Raw genomic sequence first — 21891 nt, 5'->3', positions numbered from 1 at the left:
TGCCATGTAATCGGTGGGTTGCTGGTACAAACCTAGGTTCTGTCAGTTGTGTCCTTGAGCAAGACACTTCACCCTACTTGCCTGCTGATGGTGGTCAGAGGGGCCAACGGTGCCTGTTTTTGGCAGCCTCACTTCTGTCAGTGTGCCCCAGGGCAGCTGTGAGTACAATTTTGCTAACGCCATCAGGGTGTGAATGGGTGAATGAAAATGTGTAAAGCACTTTGGAGTCCTCTGACTCAGAGAGGTGTTTAACAAGTGCAGGTCATTTATCGTTCTTTCAGTTCTGGTTTTCTTAATAAATGACTTGCACTTCAATGAGCAGTTTAGATCAGCATTTTGTCTCTGTGAACACTTACTCTCCCGGCTACTGGAGATGACTATTTGAATAATTTTTGTTTGAAAGTCACGGATTAATTCTGACTAGACTGACAAGCTAAAGGCTAGTTTGAGAAGAGCTAATGTAGATTGCTGACATCTTAAAACAAAACAACAGTTAATAAAACAGGAATAGGGTATTCCTGCCAGAAGGGTCTCGGGAAGCAACAAAAATGCTACAGCTATCTGCTTCTGCTGTCAATAGTGCTAGCAAATACCTACTGAGTTCTGTAAAAACAAAATAAGGTAAATTGGCAGCAATGTGAACATTTTTAAAACTGTTTGCATGAATTACACAAAGTTCTTAAGATTGGCTTTAAGAATCCAGTAATCTACTTTATAACCTGGCCCCACTGCAACTAGCTGTTAGCTTATTAGTCTGAACAGCCCCTAAACAGGGGTCACTCATAAAGCTATCTCCAACAGGTTTTATATCAACTGTTCTAAACGTTTCAACTGAGACCTGCTTCTAAAGTATCATTTAAAGCTATATTCATATCATCTAGTGCAACTGATGGCCCACAGGCCAAATACGGCTCGCCAGACCTTCCTACCCGGCCCCCCATCCCTTAGGGCCCTCACGCCCCTCAGCTGGGGAACTTTGAAGTTTAGAAGCAAAGTTCATGTCCCAAATATGAATCATTATTTTTGTTTTTTAAACATAACTAAAACTACAATCCAAACACTTTAGATGAAAACAAAGTCATTTTAAATATTAATAAATTCAGGTTCAACAATACTTGAAAAAAACAAAAAAAAATAAAAACTCTGGCCCTTGAACAAAATTAGTTGAGGGCCCCTGATCTAGTGTTTTCTAAAAATTACACAACAGCACAAAAAAATTGAATTAGACTATTCTGTGTTTAAGTTTGACTCTTAAATGCTTGTTGCATCTTTTTTTCAGATTCATTACTGCCAGGCACTCTCTGAGGAAGAGAAGAAAGAGCTACGCATGTTTAGTGTGCAGAGGAAGAAGGAAGCGTTGGGCCGAGGCACTGTGAAACTGCTGCCCCGAAATCTTCTGAACAGCATTTGTGAACATGTAAGTTGTAAGCATCATATATGGTAAAGCTTAAAAAGCTGCTGTAAACTCAAAAGTCCACATACAGTTTTTTTTAATGAAAGATACCTTGCTTTTCATGCTATGTATAAAAAACAGATTTGAGCTAAAATAGAAAATACAAATCTCAGTCAAACATGCTATTTAAACTAAGTTTACAAATTTTAGCCACGTACCATGAAACTACCTTTACCAGCATGCTCAGTCGGCAAGAAAAGCTCTGGAGCGTGTTCAATGTAGTATTTACAAAAACTGTGCAGCAGCCAGAGAATAACCATGAATCAGTGTCAAAGCATATAAAAAATTAGCTCTCCACAATTCTGTCAAAAGATACTTTGTCCTTCTGAGCAAGCTTGAGCTGACTAATTATAGTTGACAGGATCCATTCTTTAAAAAGGCGGGCGTGGAAAAATGTGACTTTGATTTTTATACACCTGTGGACTACAACTGGCATACGCTGCTTGGCCATAACAAAAACGTTGCCACCAAAAAAAAGGTCACACTCTAATAATATTTCATTGGGCTGCCTTTAGATTTGATTACAGCATGCATTTGCTGTGGCATGGTATTGATAAGCCTCTGCAGTGTTACAAGACTTATTTCCATTCTGCAGCAAGCCCAGATCATAGCACTGCCCCCACAGGCTTGTGCAGTGGGCACTAGGCATGATGGGTGCATCACTTCCTCTGCCTCTCTTCTTACCCTGATGCACCATCACTCTGGAACAGGGTCCATCTGGACTCATCCCATATGGTTGTTAAAGAAATGAGAAGCAACTAATTGCACCAGTTGGGGTTACATAACTTGATGCCGGCTGAAGGATAATCACCCACGCAGTAATTATCCTATAGGAGGCTCGTACCTGTTTGCTTAGTTAAATCCAGGTGGTGACTTTTCTTGGCCAGGCGGTCGACAAAATGAGAATTTGGAAATGTATAATGTGATCAAATGGGCAAGTGTGTTATATTATGCAACAAAGTCTTAAAGCCAGAATTGTGCAAATGTAGAGGTTATGTGTGAACTACACCTTTAACTGTGACTAACAACCAGGTATTTGTGTTGATCACAGTGTGGTGAAAGCATCAGCAGTGGAGAAATGGCAGTGTTTGCCTCAAGAGCGGGTCCTGAGTTGTGTTGGCACCCGGCCTGCTTTGCTTGCTCCACGTGCCGCGAGTTGCTGGTGGATTTGATCTACTTCTTCCACGATGGAAAAATCCACTGCGGACGGCACCATGCTGAGCTACTCAAACCACGCTGCTCGGCCTGTGATGAGGTATGAGTGTAAAATACTGTGAAAATATCAAAGAGCTGGGGGGAAAATATCCTGAAATTTATGGCCTTATTTCTCTGGAATAGCAATAACATTCTCTTCACAACCTCAAAAAATACCGTACTTGAGTAAAAAGGGGGGACTTGAACCACTATATGTGTTTTCTTTCTCCCAAAGATCATCTTTGCTGATGAGTGCACTGAGGCAGAGGGTCGTCATTGGCATATGAAGCACTTCTCCTGTTTTGAATGCGAGACAGTCCTTGGAGGGCAGCGGTATATCATGAAGGAGGGCAGACCATACTGCTGTGGCTGCTTCGAGTCTCTCTATGCAGAATATTGTGAAGCCTGTGGAGAACACATTGGTAAGAAGATGCTTTTATGAAGTTTAAACAATAGCCACTAAATCCTTGCATATCAAATGGTAAAAAAAAGTGTACACTTGCTCATGGTTTCAACATTCCTTCTTTTTCAGGTGTTGATCATGCTCAGATGACCTACGATGGGCTACACTGGCATGCCACTGAGGGCTGTTTCAGCTGTGTTCAGTGCAAGAGTTCTCTGATTGGTTGCCCCTTCCTGCCTTACCAGGGTGGTATTTACTGCTCGAAGGCCTGCACTCTAGGGGAGGACGTGCATGCCTCTGATTCTTCCGACTCGGCTTTCCAGTCGGCGCGCTCGCGGGAGTCCCGCAGCAGCGTGCGCTTAGGGAAGAGCAGTCGCTCAGCCGACCAGTGTAGACAGTCGCTGCTCTTCTCGCCGTCTGTCAACTATAAGTTCCCTGGTGTGAGTGGAAATGTAGAGGACACACTGACTAACAAGATCACCCACATGAACTTTTCAGATGAGCATTTATGGAGGGGTCGTGGAGAAGAGACTGAGCCGCCTGAGGACCAAGAGGAGGATTGGGCTCAACATGAAGACTATATGACTCAGCTGATATTAAAGTTTGGTGAACACGGGGTGTTTCAGCAAAACAAGGACTGTAGACCCACGGATTTCTGGATAGCTGAAAAAGATGCCAACTCAAAGCAGGAGTCACCAAAAATTGACAGTGGTGGAAAAGCAAGGAGTGGGGTCTTGCTTAATACAAAGTACCAAGCTGACATGTACTGGACGCAGTCCCAGGATGGATTAGGGGACTCTGCTTATGGTAGCCATCCAGGTCCAGCAAGCAGCAGAAAAATACAGGAGCTGGAGCTGGATCACAGTGCTGGAGGAGGTCTCCATGGAGAGGAACCACAATGGTACACTGGCTCCTTGGAGTGCATCACAGACGAATTCAAGAAAACAGCTCAAAGCGGCCGTGACTCCATGGAGTCAGTTGCTCTCTCCAACATTACTGGTGGGTAAACAGAACCTGTCACACATGCGTTGATAGTTATGCCTCGGCTTTCTTGTGTTTACTTTGAAACAATTTGATGTTTTTTTTTCTCTCTTCCAGGAGCCTCGGTGTGTGGTGATTATAGACCTCAAGTATATTCTCTTCAAAGCCCCCATGAATTTGAGACAGAAGACTGTGAGAAAACCAGTAATATGGGAACCCTCAACTCCTCAATGTTGCATAGAAGTGCAAACTCCCTAAAAAGTCTTGAGGAGGAGGAGGAAACTGTTTCGGGAGAAGAGAAGTTACCTTTACAGGACAGACCCAAACCACACGTCCCTGCCTTGAGAAGAGCACGCTCACATTCTAGGCCGCAGCAAGTCAAATTCTCTGACGATGTGATGGACAATGGACATTATGGTGATCTTCCCTTGCGTCAACCCCCTATGAGTGAACGGACTCGCAGGAGAGTGTACCACTTTGAGGAACACAGCCAGAACCATCAGTCTGGTCACCATAATCACCAACACAGGAGACGTCGAAATCGCAAATCTCGCTCCGACAATGCTCTTAATCTCCTGCCCAAGGAGAAAGCACAAACGTGCTACAAAGTGGACCATAGAGGTAATGCCCTTGGACCAAAGGGACATCAACTCTTTCATGGACAACCCAGTTCTGCTGGCATGTCGGACTACAGACAACACAACCCAGCTAGGGGGACGTTCTTGGGACTATATGGTGATGAAGATGACTGGTGCTCCACATGTTCTTCCTCTTCCTCTGATTCTGAAGAAGAGGGCTTTTTTCTGGGTCAGCCCATACCTCAGCCCAGGCCTCACAGACGTTACTACACTGATGACTTGACCCGACCTGTAGTGGGCATGTCTTCTCCTCCTTTTGACCAATGGACAAAGTCCAAAAAGAAAAAGGGCCACAAAGGGAAAAACTGTATAATTTCGTAGGTTTTACTGAGTTATGATGTGATGCTGCCACTCACGGGTTGCTTGCTTTTAAATGCCTTGCAGCAGTTTACAAAGGTGGCTGTGTAAGACCCAGCTCACGTCTGTGGCATTATAAACTACCAGTTAAGTATTTCAGAGTTACACATATTTATAAAACACAAGCTTAACGGTGTTTATTTAACATTGCTGGTATGGAATATAAATTATAGTGGGAAAATGGCTATTTTTGTACCCTTGACACGCTTTGTAACAAAATGGCATTTGTATTAGACTATTGTCAGTTGGTACAGGGCAATTACATGACAAACTGCCTGTGTTCCTAGGCTTGTGTATAAGCATTGTGTGCAAAAATTGTTTGACTGAGAAGTGTATCAATGGGTCATTGTATTCTAGACAAATCGATATAACCTGTATAAATGTGCAAACTGGAAAATACGGCCATAGTAGGTGACTGTAATAACAATAACCATATATAGTGTTTTCCCTTTGACACAGACACAATAAATGCTAAAAAATACAAACAGACTTTTCTTCATAAGTCCCTTCTTTTATTTTAAAATGGCAATTTATGAATCAAAACTACAAGAAGCTCATTTTCAGTTAAAACAATGCACAGGAATTATTAAAAAGTAAAAAGGCAATGGATTAAAGAATACATGTGTAAAATTGTAACTACAATACAGAGAAGAGGCTTTCATTTAAATTCAGTAGCTAAACAGCTATATTACTAAGGTCCGTTTTCTGTCTCACATAAACAGCAAAGCTTATTTCACTTTAGATATAAAACATGTAACTTGTATCAGTTCATGTTGACGCCTGTATGTAATGACTTAAGCAGTTTTGACACATTTAGAGTGAAAAAAACAAAAGGTTTACAGTTTAAAAGGTAATTATTCTCTGAATCTGTACTTGACCTAGATTACAATACCAATAAATACTGGTTACAACACATAAATCTAATGGGCTATTAAGTTTAAAAGCAATACGTTTTTGGGCTCATCTTTAACAAGATGCTTTTATGACATGTTTTATTCAAGTTTTTTTAATCATTCTGTCCATAACTTTCGACTTGTGTCCATGTCATCTCTTTAAAGTTATGACATGAGTGGCTTAATTGGAGTTATCGGGCTGCTCTAAAATCTCATCCAGCTCAGTCACAAAATTCTTCAGTGATTCAAGGCAGCGCTGTCTGAGCTCCAGAAGATTCTTATCCAGCGAGCTCTGCAGCAGAGTGTCCAAACTGGGCTCTTTGGTTACCAGCATCTTCACCACGGTGCGAAATGTCTCACAGTCCTGTCTGTAATGCTGAAAAACACATAATCGTATTAGGCATGGTATAAAAGCAAAACAACATAATGGCAGTACTTCAGTAAAAATCAAATCAAGTGTATTTGTAAAGCACTTTAAATGCAACAATGTTGCCCTAAGTGCTGAACCTAGACATTAAACAACAGAAAAATATAAGCAGTCAAGTAAAAACATAACAAACAGTACATTAAAAAAATCAGACATAAGAAATGGGAAAAAGCAGAACTACCAAGTCAACTAGGAACACTAAAAGCTGTCGAGTATAAATAGGTCTTCAGTAGCTTTTAAAAAATGGCAACAGATGGCGCTCGCCTAATGGAGACGGGCAACATATTCCACAAAGAAGGTGCAGCCACTGAGAAAGACCTAAAACCTCTTCTCTGTAGCCTTGACCTAGGGACATCCAATCGATGCTGGCCAGCCGACCTCAATCCACGAGACGCTCCGATAAACAGCTAGGAGCAAGGCCATTTAAACAGGAACTTTGTATATGCATCAAGATTGATCAGAATAGACAAGAATAGAACAGAATAGAAACATATCTCATTGTCCTTCAGTGAAGGAATTTGGGAGTAAAACAGATTGTTGTACATTTCTCTCTAGGTAAAATATTGGCAAAGTATCGCCTAAACAGCTGTTTAATTTTAAAAACTACCTGACCACAGATGTAATGAATCCAGTTTTAAGTTACTGAAGTATTCCATAAAACAGGCACACGTGCATGTGTGTGTGTGTGCGTGTGTGTGTGCATTTAGAGACACATCTGCCCCATAAGAGATGTCTTGAGTGTTGAAGCGTATTTTCAAACCACTTAGCAGCAAGCTTTCATTTCCCACTCAGACTTTACTGCCTACCAAAAACACCTGTTAAGTTTTTTTAGATGTTCCAGGTGTATGCTCAAACATCTTTATTACCTGAGGACAAAAAGCAGAGCCCTTCATCTGAGCTGCTGAGAGCTTTAAGGCCACACCAGCTGGTCAAGAGAATCAGGCCCCAAAGTGATTTTCCCTTTAACTTAATCGCAGGACCATTTTTCTGTATCCCAACTTTTTAAAATAACAACTGATTCGTGTGTTCAAACAGATCAATTAAATATATGAAGATGCTAAATTAACACGGCAGAGAATGCACAATTCGTTTCTTTGTTAAAATGCTAATTGGTCATGTAGAAAAGCAGTAAATCCTTATGGGCATGTTATTCTTGTGTCTGGAGATGAATCAGAACATTAAACCAGAGTAAAGATTACTTGGCACTAAAGTGAAAAACAGACAACAAAAAACATAAAGTTTAATAATCTCAAGAGCTTTTAAAAATTCACCCTTCAAGTTTTAAAAACTGCAGATTTTTATTATCTGTTTTACAAGTTATTACATGGAGCTGAAAATGTTAGGACTACACAAACGTGCATGAAAACCACATCAAATACGATAAAATCGGTTCTTCGGTAAGTTGTAATGTTACAGTGGCAACTATTACTACTCAAATGTAGGAGCCAATCATGTATTTATTGTTTCATCACATGGGTGTACTTCTTGTTTGGCTCATATGTGATCTCTGTTGTTAATTGTGTTGGGTATGCTATATAAGGAAGTGCTTCACTGTTGATGCCAGGTGCTAACCCAGAAGAGCTTATGGTTTTTGACCACAGTGGCGGGTGTATGTGAACGCAATAATCTCTAATTAAATACGTCAAAGAACATCAGAACATTGGCGATCAAATGGACATCAGCAAGCGCCTCAACCGGGTAACTCCAGGCAAAACACCTCAGTAGCCACAAGTGTTGGACGCGGCTTCTTTAACACAAATTTTGGGTGTAACTTTGACCGATCACAACAATGCAAGAAAAAAAACCTCATATAACATTTTATGAGCCAAAAAAAAAAAAAAACAGTTTTATTTGTAATTCGCACCTGATTGATAAAATGCTCTTTGACTTTTTGCTGGGTTTCCCTCAAAGTTCATGAGCCTCAAGAAAAAATACTGATAGAAAATATGTTTTACAGCTGTCCTGACCAGGTCTCAGAAAAAAATAACAAAAATTCAAAGCTTCTGTATAATCAGACATTTTAAGCTGCAACAATCACGGGATGTAAAACGTAAAATGCTTATTTTGAAGGGAAACTACAGTATCACTTTTCAAGAGACTTTCACGTGTCTTTAGCAAGATCAAGTCTCAAAGAAGAGGTTTTACTGAAATATGAATGTCATCTAGTCAAACAGAAGATGTTGAGACAAATATTCTCCAGGTCTGCAGAAGTCTTAAAAACAGTGAGGCAAACTCTGAGTGAGAACTCAGAAGGGCGGGACTCCAACTACAAGGAGAAAGGCAAAGAAACACAAACAGTATGATGATGGACCTGGAACAATCAGGATGGAAACATGGGAACCCTCCACCGTGTTTATTAGTATGACAGAGAAGCAAAAGCCAAAAAGAGAACACCTGACAAAGGCAACAAATACCAGGTAAATGTCTTATTTGACTGCATTTCGTGGTTGTTTTTAACACAACTCTTTTGCTGTGGTAAAAAGAACAAAGTAATGCAGTTAAACATACAAAATTGTTTGATGATACGTCCAAGACCTGATGTCTTCTCCCAACATCTACACACAACCAGAGTAGGCCAACTGTGGGTGGGAAAAATAAATAACAGACCCATCATAGTGGAAATGCACACTGTCACTCACTTTAGGGCTTTTTGTTTTTCTTGTCTTTCAATTTGCAGAGTTTAATTCTGTTAACTATAATTGTTGCAAAACAATAAAAAATAGCCACTCCGATTAATACCATAGCCACACACGCACACGCACGCACACACACACACACGCACACGCACGCACACACACGCACGCGCACGCACACACACACACACACACACGCACACGCACACACACACACACACAGAGGCCAGTCCAGTCAGGTCTGACAGAAATACCCCAGACTGTGGGAGAGTTTTGGGACTCTCATGCACGCTTTTATGTCTGCAGATCATGTCAAGCCAATTTGTGGCCGTGCGTAATGATAGTGTTCAGCGTGACCACGAGGAAGTGAGACACTAACAACACGTGTGGCCAGCTGAGCTCAGACCCAGTGATGTCTGTTTCTTCATTCTTCCCTCTTTGGCTGAATTTATCCTCAGTAGTGCCACGGGGAGCCGGTGCCTAACACCAGCAGAGATGGACACTCTGGACAGGTCTCCAGTCTATCACAGGGCCATCCGGACACACACTCACACCTAGGGATAGTCTAAAGTCTCTAATGAACCTAACATGCATGCTTTTTTGTTGTGAGGGGAAACCGGAGTACCCAAATAAATCCCATGCGAGAATAGAGAGAACATGCAAACTCCACCACAGAAAGGCCACAGCTGCCGTTTGAACCAGTGACCTACTTGATACGAGTCAAGAAAACGACCAACTGTGGCATCACACTGCTCCAGAGGAGTAAAGGACCAAAGAAGAGAAACATTGTAAGGATGCGAGTCAGAAAAAAGTTTGAAGGAGAAACAGACATGTGGTGATTGCCCCACAAACCAGTGTTGATTATGTTTGCCATCTTTCCAAACAAAACCTTCCCACTTTCCCCCCAAACTACAGCTTAGTTAAAAAAACCCCAGTATGTTCCAGATTCTGTTTTACACACTTGAAAGCAAAAACCTTCAGATTATCTACAAACTCAAGAAGTTTCTCCAGATTAAGCTAAAGGATGAGATAAATAACGCAGCTGTGCATTTTTATACAAACCTCCTCCGTGTTACTGAAAAAACCCTAAAGGGAAGTTTTTTTGACCTGAGCTTGCTCTGTAAGTTGTGAGGAGGTTCTGCTAAACTGGTTGTGTCCTTGGACTGGGAGCTGTAAGCTGATCTGTAGGACTGATATTACGAGGCCACACAGGACGGACCGGAGCCCCAAGAGGACCGGCAACAGCAGGGTCCTTACAGAGGGGCCTCAAAATGTGGGCTTCTACCTAAATCGGATGTTTGCGGAGGTCTAAATTGTGAACACACCAACATGAGTGCAGGACTACCAGGTGGGGGTGGGGACTGCATGCAGTTCTCACATGGACGTTTAGTGAGGCTCTGTTCAAACGGAGCAGGCAGGGGTCCTGCATAATAAAGGAAGGAGGGTAATGATGTGAGGGCTGGTACACATTAGGGGATATTAAAACAGCCATTTTAATCACTCGAGCTGCAAACCGGATCTCTCAGTGGCGCGGCTAATAGTTGAAATGGATACGTTTCATTTGGCGCTGATGGAGATGATGAATGGACTCTTCTGGAAATCCTTCCCAGGCACCAAGCTACAATGTGACAGCATTTTTGGAAGTTTTTTTCTAAGATGTTTTTATGATCTAGCTTTATTTAAAATAGTCCCTCCCAAATCCCAAGAACAGTACAGATTTGTCCAGATTTGTTGAACACCAGCTCAACTGGACCAGTACTTTCAAACCAGATCTTTGTGGACTCCAAGGTCGGGTGCCGCCTGCCAACCCACAACAGCAACAGAGTGACGTGAGCTCAGCTGCCCCTGGGCCAGATGTTACAGTAAAGACTCTGTCAGGGTTTCAGCTGGAGAAACTGCTGGGAATGGCAGGGTTAGCATGCGTGCCCCAATGCCAAGTGACAAACCACATTGTGGGTGGGCCACCTGCATCCTGCAGGGCAATTCCTGCCCCGTTTTACAGGAACAGATAAGTGGTAGTGTAGCGTAAAGCAATGAATGAGAGGGGAAGGGTGCCGACAACAAGAGGTGAATTTTCTGTTAAGTCGTCCTTTTCTTGAACACAACATGTTTCTCAGTCACTATAAATATCTGAACGTGCTGCTTAAATACAACCGACATCCTGAACACACTAGAAAACCGATTTGAAATGGTCGTGTAAATCCATGGCACAAGAGATCAGCGTTGAGTCAAGTACATCAGGGCTAAAACATTCCAGTCTTTTGCAAAACTACGTACTGAGCAAAAAGGAACTGCTGAGAGTGTTTCTTACATAAATCTTCAGGTCAGAGTTTAGTCTGGAAACATTTGGACACACTCGTGTGCTGGAGACAGGTAATTCCTTTGTTGTTTCTTCAGTTAGTGAGTAAAAGGTCTGCAATTGATTCAAACTGAGGCTGGAAACTAAACCCCCGACCAACCCAATGAGAAAACCTATGAAACTAGGAAAGCAGTCAAGTTGAACTCTAAAAACTAGAATTTTCACAGATTTTGTAATTAAAATGTCTAACCCATGTCTTAGAATGACTGCTACTGCCCTGTTTACGTGTCGTTTAAAAATAAAAATGTGTATATAGATATCCTTGGACTCGGCTGCATTACCCTGGGTGATCTGAGCAACATGAAAAATATGGCTAACCATTAGAAAGTATAGTCAAGTTAAATCATTAACAACCAAAAGGTCAAGGGGATTCACAGAACTTGGGTCACATCTTGGAGTCTCTCTTACTACCTTCTCAATTTCCAGAACTTTAGCATTTATGGCCTCCCACCGGCGAGCCTTCACGTCTTCCTCCGGTGTCACTTCTGGCTCCAAGCTGGCAGCCGCTGCCTCCGCCTCCCCCTTCTCCACCTCCGCTGCCGAGGTGAAAGGTTTTTCCTGAGGGGGTCAAAAGTTAGGGTTCAGAACTAAGGTCACCGGGTTTAGAAACGGGCTCTGATTTCAAAGTGTTTCAGACGGAGACATGTCTGCTGTCCTACAGGTGCTGAGTTCCTGTTTGCATGTGCGTCTCATTATGCATGCTGCATGTCTTTGTAAATAGACGTATGTGTCCAGATGAAGTTTATCTTTCTGACTGGAGCAGTTTAAGAGAACAGATGTTACAAATACATCGATGTATTATCTAATCAGGGGTGAACGGCATTAGCTCCTGCAGAATTAAGACATGCTGATGATCTACCAAAGATCCTAACAGCAGCTGTACAGTTGGTATAAGATAAAACTGCTGATTAAAGACCATGTAAAAGGTCATTTTAGCCCATACTGGCTCAAGAAAATGGTTTTAAAATATGAAAAATTTACACAGTATCCCTATAAAATCTGTTCAGAAATGTTATTTGACCTAAATGATACTTTAGTCTTTAAAGACACATAAAAATTGGATATTAAGATGTGCTACATGTCTTTAAATCAAAGGTGTGAAATGGTATTTCAATGTTCGTTCGTTGTCCATGTCAGTTCATTTAACAAATTAAACCACAATGGGAAGAGACGAGGGTCATTTTTAAGTAACCAAACGCAGGAGTGAAACACTGCTGGGTCTCTTTATTATGTATACTTTACTTGGATCAGGTTGAACAGGCCTTATTTTTCATGCCATTGATTCAACAGGGTGTTGAAAACGTTTCTCAATGGTTCTGGTTGGTTCACCACAACATGACAGCATCACACAGGTACATCCATGATTACCCATTCCAAAACATCCCAAACGTTATGAACAAGATGGAGGCCACTGGAGTCAAGTGAACTCATGGTCATATTCTGGAAACCAGTTAGAGACAATCTGAGCTTTGTGACTTGGTGCATCATCCTGCTGGAAGTAGCCATTCAGAAGATGGGTTTCATTGTGGTTATAGAGAGATGGACCTGGTCAGCAACAATACTCAGGTAGGATGTGGTGTTTAAACCAGCTTCAGGTGGTACTAAGGGGTCCGAACTGGGACCAGAACATCTCCCCTAACATCATTACAACAGCTGCAGCAGCCTGAAGCATTGAAGCAAGTTAGGGTGGATCCATGCTTTGATGTTGGTGACACCAAAGTCTGACCGGACCAAAGGTTTTTTCTAGTCGCTTCTAGTCCGGTTCTGGTAGGTTTGGGCGTTATGGCCTAAAAATAAAAATCCCCAATTTTATTTTTTATTCGATTTACGATTTTTTTTCCCGATTCTCTCTTCCCCTCAATTATTAAGATTAGCAATAAGTACAAATGGAAGGCACCTTAGAGCCAATTTTGTTTTTTATTTAATCACAAGCAAGACAAATGTAACGCTCATTTCTGAGATAAATAACGAATAAATGACCACCCTCTTGGAATAAAAGTGTCACGCTCCACGTCCACCGCAGCAAACCCAAACCAGTTCCTAACAACGGATGTTTTAATTCCTTTCTTAGGAACAAACTTCCCACTCTCACCAGTGGCCATGGAGTTGCTTGCTGTTGCTGTTTTGTGTGCGTGCTGTGATGTTGTTGTCTCGGTTAGGTGAAACTAATGCTATGGAAGCTCCGGGGGGCCAAAAAGGCACTAATACATACAATTTCGATTTACATGTTTTTTTTAATCGCCCACAACAAAAATTTCTAATTAATTCATTAAATCAATTTATCGCCCAGGCCTAAGTTCTGGTGATCCTATGTAGGGTTGTCACGGTAACTGGTGTAGCAGTAAACCCCGGTAAAAAAAGTTGACAATAATAATAACCGTCTTGTTTTTAAAAAAATATATTATCTCGGTGGATTACCGTGGCTGCGGTGTAGGCGCGGTGACCCTTACCAGCCACCGTATCATCTGCTGAAGTTGCCGGCGGCACATGCGCGCTTTGTTGTTTACAACCAAAACTTTCTTGAAGCTAAAGCTGAAATAATGGCCAAAGGAGGAGACGGCAGCGTGCAGGACATTTATTATCCCTCAAAGAAGACAAAGTCGGAAGTACGGGCATTTTTTGGATATTTGAATGCAGAGGGACAGCTGATAGATGACGGCTATCCTGTTTGCAGCACGTGCAGAAAAAGTGTCTGTGAAAGGCACCAATGCTTCAAATCTCATGACACATCTGCGAGACCATCACCCACAACTCTACAGTCAACGCAAGGCAAGCTAACGTTAGCGTTTTAGCTAAAATGCGTGATCCGAGGATTTGGGTTGAGGGAGAATGCAACGAGTCGCTATATAAAGCAGCCGCAGCGCCGCTACCTGCAAATAAACCGTGTCGCGGACACCCCCATGTTGAAATGACGCTATGCATTACGGGGCTCCCAGGGACAGATAAGAGTTGGTCTCTCTCCGAGAATAATTATGAATTTAACAATGATTACTGCCTGATGACATTTTCCCTTAATCTGCAAAGCTCACTGGAAGGACACACACCGAGGACAATATTTTCCTGATATAGGGTTTATTACTCAAGTAAGGGTAAAAAAGTATCTGATTAGAAGTCTACTTGAGTACTGAGTATCATCTGATCTAATATTTTTAAAATGATGACATCAAACAGACAAAAAATAAGAAGTTATGGGCAAATATTGGTATTTTAAAGACTAAAGGGAAAAAAATGTAAACAAATAAACAACATAATTACAAAGTAACAAATTTTAGGTTAAATTTAGACACAAACTGAGGACAATAATTCCCTGATATACAGGGTTTATTTAGTTGTCTGAAAATGTAACACGTTTAAAAAAAATACCGCGATAATACCGAAAACCATGATAATTCTGGTCACAATAACCGTGAGGTTAAATTTTCACACCGTGACAACCCTACTCCTATGTGGAACCGTAGCCTCAGTTTCATGTTCTTAGCTGGCAGTAGTGACACCAGGTATAGTCTTCTGCAGCTGGAGTCCATCTGCTTCAAGGTTCAACGTGTGGTTCTGTAGACCGTGGTAGGAACCGGCAGGTTTTTGAACTTCCACAGAGTCAGTCTGACCCGTCTCCACTGAGCTTAACAACACAATTTCTTCTACACAACTTCTATTCAATGGATATTTTTCTCCTTTTCAGATCATTTACAAGTGAAACTCAAAAAATTTGAATATTAAGCAAAAGTACATTCTAGTGATTCAATTTACACTGAGAAACCATCTAAAGGCTCAGGAACCCTCTGCAGGTGTTTGGATTGGTTAGCTGATCAGTGTGACACTAGTCTGGAATACTGAACCTTTTCACAATATTACATTTGTCTGAGATTTTAATTTTGAGTTTTCACAAACCTTAAGTCACAATCACCACAGTTATAACAAATAAAGGCTGAAATATCTGGCTTCCCTCTGTGAGTCGTCTTCACAACATCTAAATACCTAAATGAGTTGCTGACGTGTGATTGGCTAATCAGATTTCTGTGTTAACAAGCAGATGTACAGGTATACCTAATTAAGTGGCTGGTGAGTGACTGTGTTTTCCTAACTGAACACTCACAGTGACGTAGATAAAACAGCGGGTTTTACCTCTGAAGAGTTTGGACTTTGAAGAGAGTCTCTAATGGGGCTGCTGGGAGTTTGGCTCTTCACCATGTCGGTCTTCTCTGTGGGGATGACACCGTGTAGTAAAAACAGAGTTCTGACAGAAAATTAGAAGGCAACAAAAAGATATGTATTGTTGAAATCTTTTAATTAACTTTTCTATGCATTAAATCAGAGCCTGTGGGAACAACTTGCTGCTCTGAAACATAACTGGACTGAGGTCTTTGTTATGGTTTATTCTTGTTTTACCCTCTAATGCCGCTCCAGACTTTGTTGGGTAACTTGATAATGTGTGAAACAACTTCTACTTTCATCTCTGAATAAAAGTGAAGCCACAACAGAATGCGACAGCTGAAGAGGCATTAAATCCCCGTCATCTGGATGTTATTTGCTACACTCTATTGTTGTGGCCTCCCACAAAAAAGTGGTTGTGTTGTTCAGCTGCCCCCAAATTAACGTGAGAATTCAGATCAAAAATATGAGAATGAACCGCTCTGTCCTTTGTCTAATTACCGGTGATGAAACAGAACTTAAATGCAACCTTAAAGTCAAAGCTGCTGTCGGGAGTTTTCCTCTTTCAGGAATTTTGTGTGATTTTTCAGAGATCCATCCTGCCACATAAGATGGACAGGAACGATAATTCAGCCCAGAAATATCTCCATTTGTCCAGAGAAGGTGGGCGGGGTTTTGAAAAACTCATCTAAATGTAGCAGGACGACCATTTCAACCTGTTTCCAGTTAGTGAGCTGATCATCAGCAGAGAGTGCTGCAGGTATTAAGAGACTGACTTTCTGCCATCCATCGATAGTTAGCCATGAATTAACCTGTTACGGGCGTGTCATCCCCGTCTGCTGTCAGAGAAATCTAAAGAATGAAGTTCTCTGAGAGGGGTGATGCTGCAGTCTGCTCGATCTTATGACTTAGCAATGACTTTACTGTCTGTATGCTGATCTGACGGCTCCTCTGAAAGTAGCGGAGGTTTAAAAGGATGCACGTTCTTTTAAACCTCCGCTACGTTCAGAGGAGCCGTCACTTCAGTGTTCCACACCTTTAACGAGTTTCCTTGCTTCTCCCCAGACTGGTTGAAAGCTGAATTACAACTGTACAACGCTGGCGCAGCCTCCAAAAAGTGTAGACCGCAGAGGTGTGGACTCAAGTCACATGACTTGGACTGGAGTCAGACTCGCAGTCTTTTTTTAATAACTTCTGACTTGACTTGATAAAATCTATAAAAACTTACCACTTGACTCGGACTTGAACGCAATGACTTGCGATTTGAATTGACTTGTATGTGCTGACTTGAGCATATTTGATATTTTAGCACAAAAGTGGCAAGGCATGGACAAAAATCATAAATCATTCTTGGTTCTGGGTTTGATCTTGTTCTGCTGAACGCAGCAGCACTTTGTTTACAACCAGTTTCAGGTGCACTTTCTGCTTGTTTGAGCAAATAAATTAAGATTTAAGAAGCTTTATTTCTGGAATTTATTTATTATCGTCATCAATTGAAGTTGGACAGATGACTTGATTATGACTTAAAAATTCAAAGTTAAGGACTTTGACTTGACTTGGACTTCCACATCATTGACTTTGGACTCACGGTTGTCTTTGACTTGGACTTAACTCGAGACTTGACTGGAAAAACTTGTGACTTACTTGTGACTTACAAAGCAGTGACTTGGTCACACCTCTGGTAGACCGTGCCGATGTTCACGCTATGCTTGCGTTGCCTCAAAGACATTACTTTCTTTTACTTCCAGGCTCGGCCATGAAGCCAACAACAAAGCAAACGTCTTCTGTCTTCTTATTCTGCTTTTTAATGACTGTCAGCAAACTGAAACAGCTGACTGTTAGCTTTTACCTGAGCTATGGGAACACCAAACTTTACCCCGACCATTGCTCCACCTCTAACTAAAAACACCATGTTTAGTGCTGTTTCTGGCCAGCAGATGGCCGTATTCGCTGTGATGCTGCTCAACTTTGAAGTTTGAACAAAACAGCTTAAAGGGTTCAAAACTTTTGCTTTAAAGCTTATGTAGTGAAGTAATTGTGGTTTATCATGGACACGGCAGCATACCGAGGTTCTGGGTGGAGGAGCAACAACAGTGGGAGTAAGTCCCTGTTGAGATATCATGCACTGGTATCACCTTCTAATTCAATACACATGAACTTTCTCTACAGATAATATGAATAAAATTGGTTTAATGCAGCAAAAGCTCACAGCTAATAGCTAAATTAGGGGCTGCATGGTGGCGCAGTTGTTAGCACTGTTGCCTCGCAGCACGAAGGTTGCAGGTTCGAAACTCGGCTGCAGCCTTTCTGCGTGGAATTGCGTGTTCTCCCCATGCATGCGTGGGTTTCCTCCGGGTACTCCGGTTCCCCCACAGATCACAACATGCCCTATAGGTTAGAAATTGTAAGTCGCTTTGGATAAAAGCGTCTGCCAAATAAATAAACATAAACATAAATATCCAGACTAATGATATTTTTAATCAGAGAAACATAATATTTCCTGGATTACATCATCAAAAGTAGCAGAAAATCTAAAAAATAAATAAAAGGTCTACTCAGCAAAGTCAGCTTTTGTTAAAACTGACTATTCGTTTAGGTTCGAAAGCTTAATGAAACTGTAAAATACAAAACGTTCAATTACAGGCCCAGAGTGATTCTGGAGACGTCGTTAAGTCAACATATAATTAACCACTTTCTCACTAAAGGAAAAGGTCGGGTCCTGGATCCAAAGGCAAACCGCCCCAATAAACCCAGGGTATCCTTTTTCCCAGCCTCTACAGGAGTGTTTTTTAGTGTTGGTGTAATTAACATCCTAACATGTTACAGCCCACCCTGACCCCTCACATTACACACCTCCACTGAAAACAGATGCTTCACCTGGAAGGCCTTCATTCCTTTAGTCATTCTAAATCCACTCAGAACTTTCTGACTCTAAAAAAACGTATAAGTCAGACTTTGTGAAAGCTGCAGGTTTTTCATTAAATACAATTCAGCTCTTGGTGACGTTTGTGAGTTTTAGTTATCACACAGTTCAAAATGACAAGATGTTCTGAGATGTCGTAAAAGCTACCAGTCTCCAGGTCAGGTGGTCAAAGTCATTAGTGTCGGGTCAGTCCACCGATTTAAAATCAGAGAAGGAAAACGGGCGAGGTCACGGTGAGTTCAGTCGAGGTTGACACAAGTTTTCTGATTAAGTTAAACCCACAACATGGCAGCCCACTCAGACTGGTGGGTTATGGTGGTGCTACATACATGATCAGGAACCAGACCGACCTTTAAGCTTTTCATGATGCTCATGTTGTTGCTGCTTCTGATAGCTGTGGCCTTTGTCTTTGTCTGGGGAGAAGCTCCTGTTCCTGGAGTTGGATCTGGAGCGTGCAGCTGTGGACTGCTGGGCTTTGTTTCTCGGAGGAGAGGGTTCCCGTTTTGTGGCAAAAGACTTTGAGTTTCTGTAGCTTTGGTCCTCCCTACAGAAAATAAATTAATAAAAACATTTCAAATGGCACAATTTGAATGACAATCTGAATCTAATGAATTCAATCACAGTTGAACTGAATTTGAGTTCATTCAAATAAAATGAAATGCAAATAAATCCACTTTGGGCAGAAAGCTCCCTCATTTCATTTGATAATTTTCAGAAAGTTTCAGCACTTTGTCAATCAATAAAAATAATGTGATAAAATCTTAATAATTATAAACTAAAATGGGTTTAAATCATAAAAAACATACTTGTAAATGCAGCCATCTGAGAGATTTAGAAATAAGTGAAGGTACTTACCGGATTCTGGGGCCAGACCTTGGAGGACGGCCTGACCCTTGACCTCTCTTTCGGGCAAAAAGTGCTCTGCCCCGGTTCCTGTGGAGCAATTGTATTAAGAAATGCTCACTTTTATTAGAAGAGAATATAAACATAAATACACCGATTATTATTATCATTACTGAAAATAAAAAAGCCAAGACTTAAATAAATCTCAAAGAGAAATTATCATTTAATTAACTTCTTTAATCTTCTTTCAATTTCTGTCAATGCCTTTTTATGAACCAGTTATTTTAACTTGATTTTTTTAATAGTTCTGGTGATCAGCGTAAGACAGAAGGAAAACGATCAGTTATCTCAGAAGAGGTGATGTGGCCCATCACTATAGATCATTTCTTTACTTTTATTTTAAATCAAGATTCAATTGATTCACATAATTTGGAAAATGGATGTTTGAGCGAGGGAAGGGCGGTCCAGCTGTTTTTCCACTCAGATGGCTCAACGTGGGGCGGTCTAGCTAATAGAGCAGACACTAGTGGGCTTTGTCGCATTGCTTAGCCTGGTACGGCTCCTGGAGAGGGGTGTCTGTGAACGGACACCACATGTGAAAGCAGCAAGTAGTCAGAAACAAGAAACGGTGTTGATGTAAACAGTGTAACTACTGGATTTAGTAGGTTTAAATATATTCATTAATGATATCTAACTCCTGTTTTTAAAGTCTACGTTACATTTTGTACTTTCAACATGAAATCTAGGATCAGGAAATAAATTTAGGTGGTTTTACATTTTAAATTGTACTGGAATTATAAATTATACAATCAAAACCATTTAATGATTATTAGTCTAATAGAAAACCTCTATCCCCATCTAGTGGTCAAAATGCTGAATTGAACCATGAGCAAAGATTTATTTTATTTAGCACTTCTGAAAATAAAAATTACAAGGTCCTTCACAGGAACAAAAAAATTTTTTTTTAATTTAAAAGTTTTCATAAAAAATTGTGTATAGGGAAAAAGTAAAAATGTGATGGAAGAAAATAAATGAATAAGAAAAGGTCACCAAGGCATCCAGAGAAAGACATAATTGGTAGAAACAGCAGCATGAAGAGCAAGAATCAACAGGTCACACAAAATGTATACCTTGAACTTAGTTGATGCCTCAGATCATCTCGGCCATAATACTGTTGAGAGGAGTAAGCTTCCTGTTAGCAACCAACAAAAAAAAAATCACAATTATCCAATTTAAAAGCTACACTGATACCGATCACGGAGTCAGTGGTGTTTTCCTGCATTACTTACATTTCTTGGTGGTGTGTCACTTCTGTAAAAGGCATTATAGTCAGGATGTTCTTCATAGTACTGATAATCATTGGATAAGAAACTGTCTTCTTCATGACACCTTCTTGTATCGTAATTTCTAGGACTAGGATCACTGTAGTGAGGATCGTGATCATATCCTTGCTCATATTCCGCAGCTTGCCATGGCACGGAGGGCTTCTTCTCAACGATGTTTATAACTCGATGAACTGTCACCTGAAATGAAAGTGTGTCCGGATTTTACATTTCAGGGCACTGGTTTCAGAAGGGAAGTGAATTGCTGCTCATGATTTCAAGTTAAACCACAGGAGAAATTGGACATCTACAGTACCCAAAAAGGACACACTGTGTTGAATCTGAGATTTTAACAGTGGATATGAACCATTTATTTTACCAGGATGGAAAGATTACACAACAACTTTGAATACATGATTAAAATTATACACCCCTAGCCATATTTAAAAGTCATTTGGCAAGTTGGCAGAGGAGGAGCTAGGTCAGCGGTAGGGTCATTTTTCCAAGTCAATAAAGAAGACTAATGTCAAGCTGACGGCAAATTATGTTTATTATTTATGTAATGTTCAATGGTGTGGGTAATGAGTAACCTGATGTATTTGGTCCATCTGTTTACATACGCTGATCCAGATAAATGATAAATGACCCGCACTTGTATAGCACCTCTCAGAGTAAGGACTCCAAAGCGCTTTACACTACAGTGCATCACTCCTCCATTCACAAAAACATTCACATGCTGATGGGGATGAGCTACGATGTAGCCACAGCTGCCCCGGGACGCACTGACAGAGGCGGCCAGCCAGTCCATGTCAACTTATCCAAACCTCTTTTCAAATTAAAATCACTGTGTTCCTATTTTAAACCTTTTCTTTAGTAAAAAGATACATATGCTCTATTCTTGTGTGTGGGTGCAGTCAAGTTTTAGGCTTGAGCACAGCTAACGTGTACAATTGTGTACCAACCAGCCAGCAAACAAAGTGCATGTATATATATATATATATATATATATATATATATATATATATATATATATATATATATATATATATATATTAGAGCTGTAGCGAAGCGTCGATGACGTCGACGGTTCGATTCTAAAAATTTGTCGACATCAGATCCGGTAGTCGACGCACCACGCCCACTTGTTGCATCCCCAGGAGTTTGTAAATAAAGGAGGAATCTGCCTGTTTTTCCTCTAGTTTGCCCTCTTCTCCGCCTTCATTAACATCTCTACCAAATACCGAAGACCGGGAATAATGTCTGTCCGCTACTAGATTCCTTTCCTGTTTTGCCCGCCTTTGTCTCCCGGCAATGGA

At 41.0% G+C, this 21891-nt stretch overlaps 2 protein-coding genes across 4 annotated transcripts in view; one reads left to right on the top strand and one right to left on the bottom strand.

The window, feature by feature from the left end:
- Positions 1-5222, top strand: part of prickle1a (prickle homolog 1a) — a 41989-nt gene extending 36767 nt beyond the window's left edge. For both annotated transcript variants that reach the window (XM_054732873.2, XM_015940637.3), the window contains exons 4-8: positions 1280-1417; positions 2505-2708; positions 2883-3069; positions 3180-4049; positions 4149-5222. In XM_054732873.2, coding sequence (XP_054588848.1) covers positions 1280-1417; positions 2505-2708; positions 2883-3069; positions 3180-4049; positions 4149-4990 — 2241 coding nt within the window. In that variant the 3' untranslated portion in view covers positions 4991-5222. The remainder of the gene's footprint in view (positions 1-1279; positions 1418-2504; positions 2709-2882; positions 3070-3179; positions 4050-4148) is intronic.
- A 733-nt stretch (positions 5223-5955) lies between these two features.
- Positions 5956-21891, bottom strand: part of LOC107372408 (periphilin-1) — a 47894-nt gene continuing 31958 nt past the window's right edge. Inside the window, exons 4-10 of one of the 2 annotated variants that reach the window (XM_054732874.2) lie at positions 20543-20776; positions 20384-20445; positions 19266-19343; positions 18761-18954; positions 15461-15537; positions 11750-11896; positions 5956-6295 (exon numbers count right to left, since the gene is read on the bottom strand). In XM_054732874.2, the coding sequence (XP_054588849.1) occupies positions 6101-6295; positions 11750-11896; positions 15461-15537; positions 18761-18954; positions 19266-19343; positions 20384-20445; positions 20543-20776 (987 nt within the window). In that variant the 3' untranslated portion in view covers positions 5956-6100. The remainder of the gene's footprint in view (positions 6296-11749; positions 11897-15460; positions 15538-18760; positions 18955-19265; positions 19344-20383; positions 20446-20542; positions 20777-21891) is intronic. The other variant, XM_054732875.2, reaches the window with a different exon arrangement.

This window comes from Nothobranchius furzeri, chromosome 4 (assembly GCF_043380555.1).
Source record: "Nothobranchius furzeri strain GRZ-AD chromosome 4, NfurGRZ-RIMD1, whole genome shotgun sequence".
In the NCBI taxonomy this organism is placed as follows: domain Eukaryota; kingdom Metazoa; phylum Chordata; class Actinopteri; order Cyprinodontiformes; family Nothobranchiidae; genus Nothobranchius; species Nothobranchius furzeri.
Note: the sequence above shows the minus strand (reverse complement) of the source record. Positions and strands in the feature narration are given on the sequence as shown.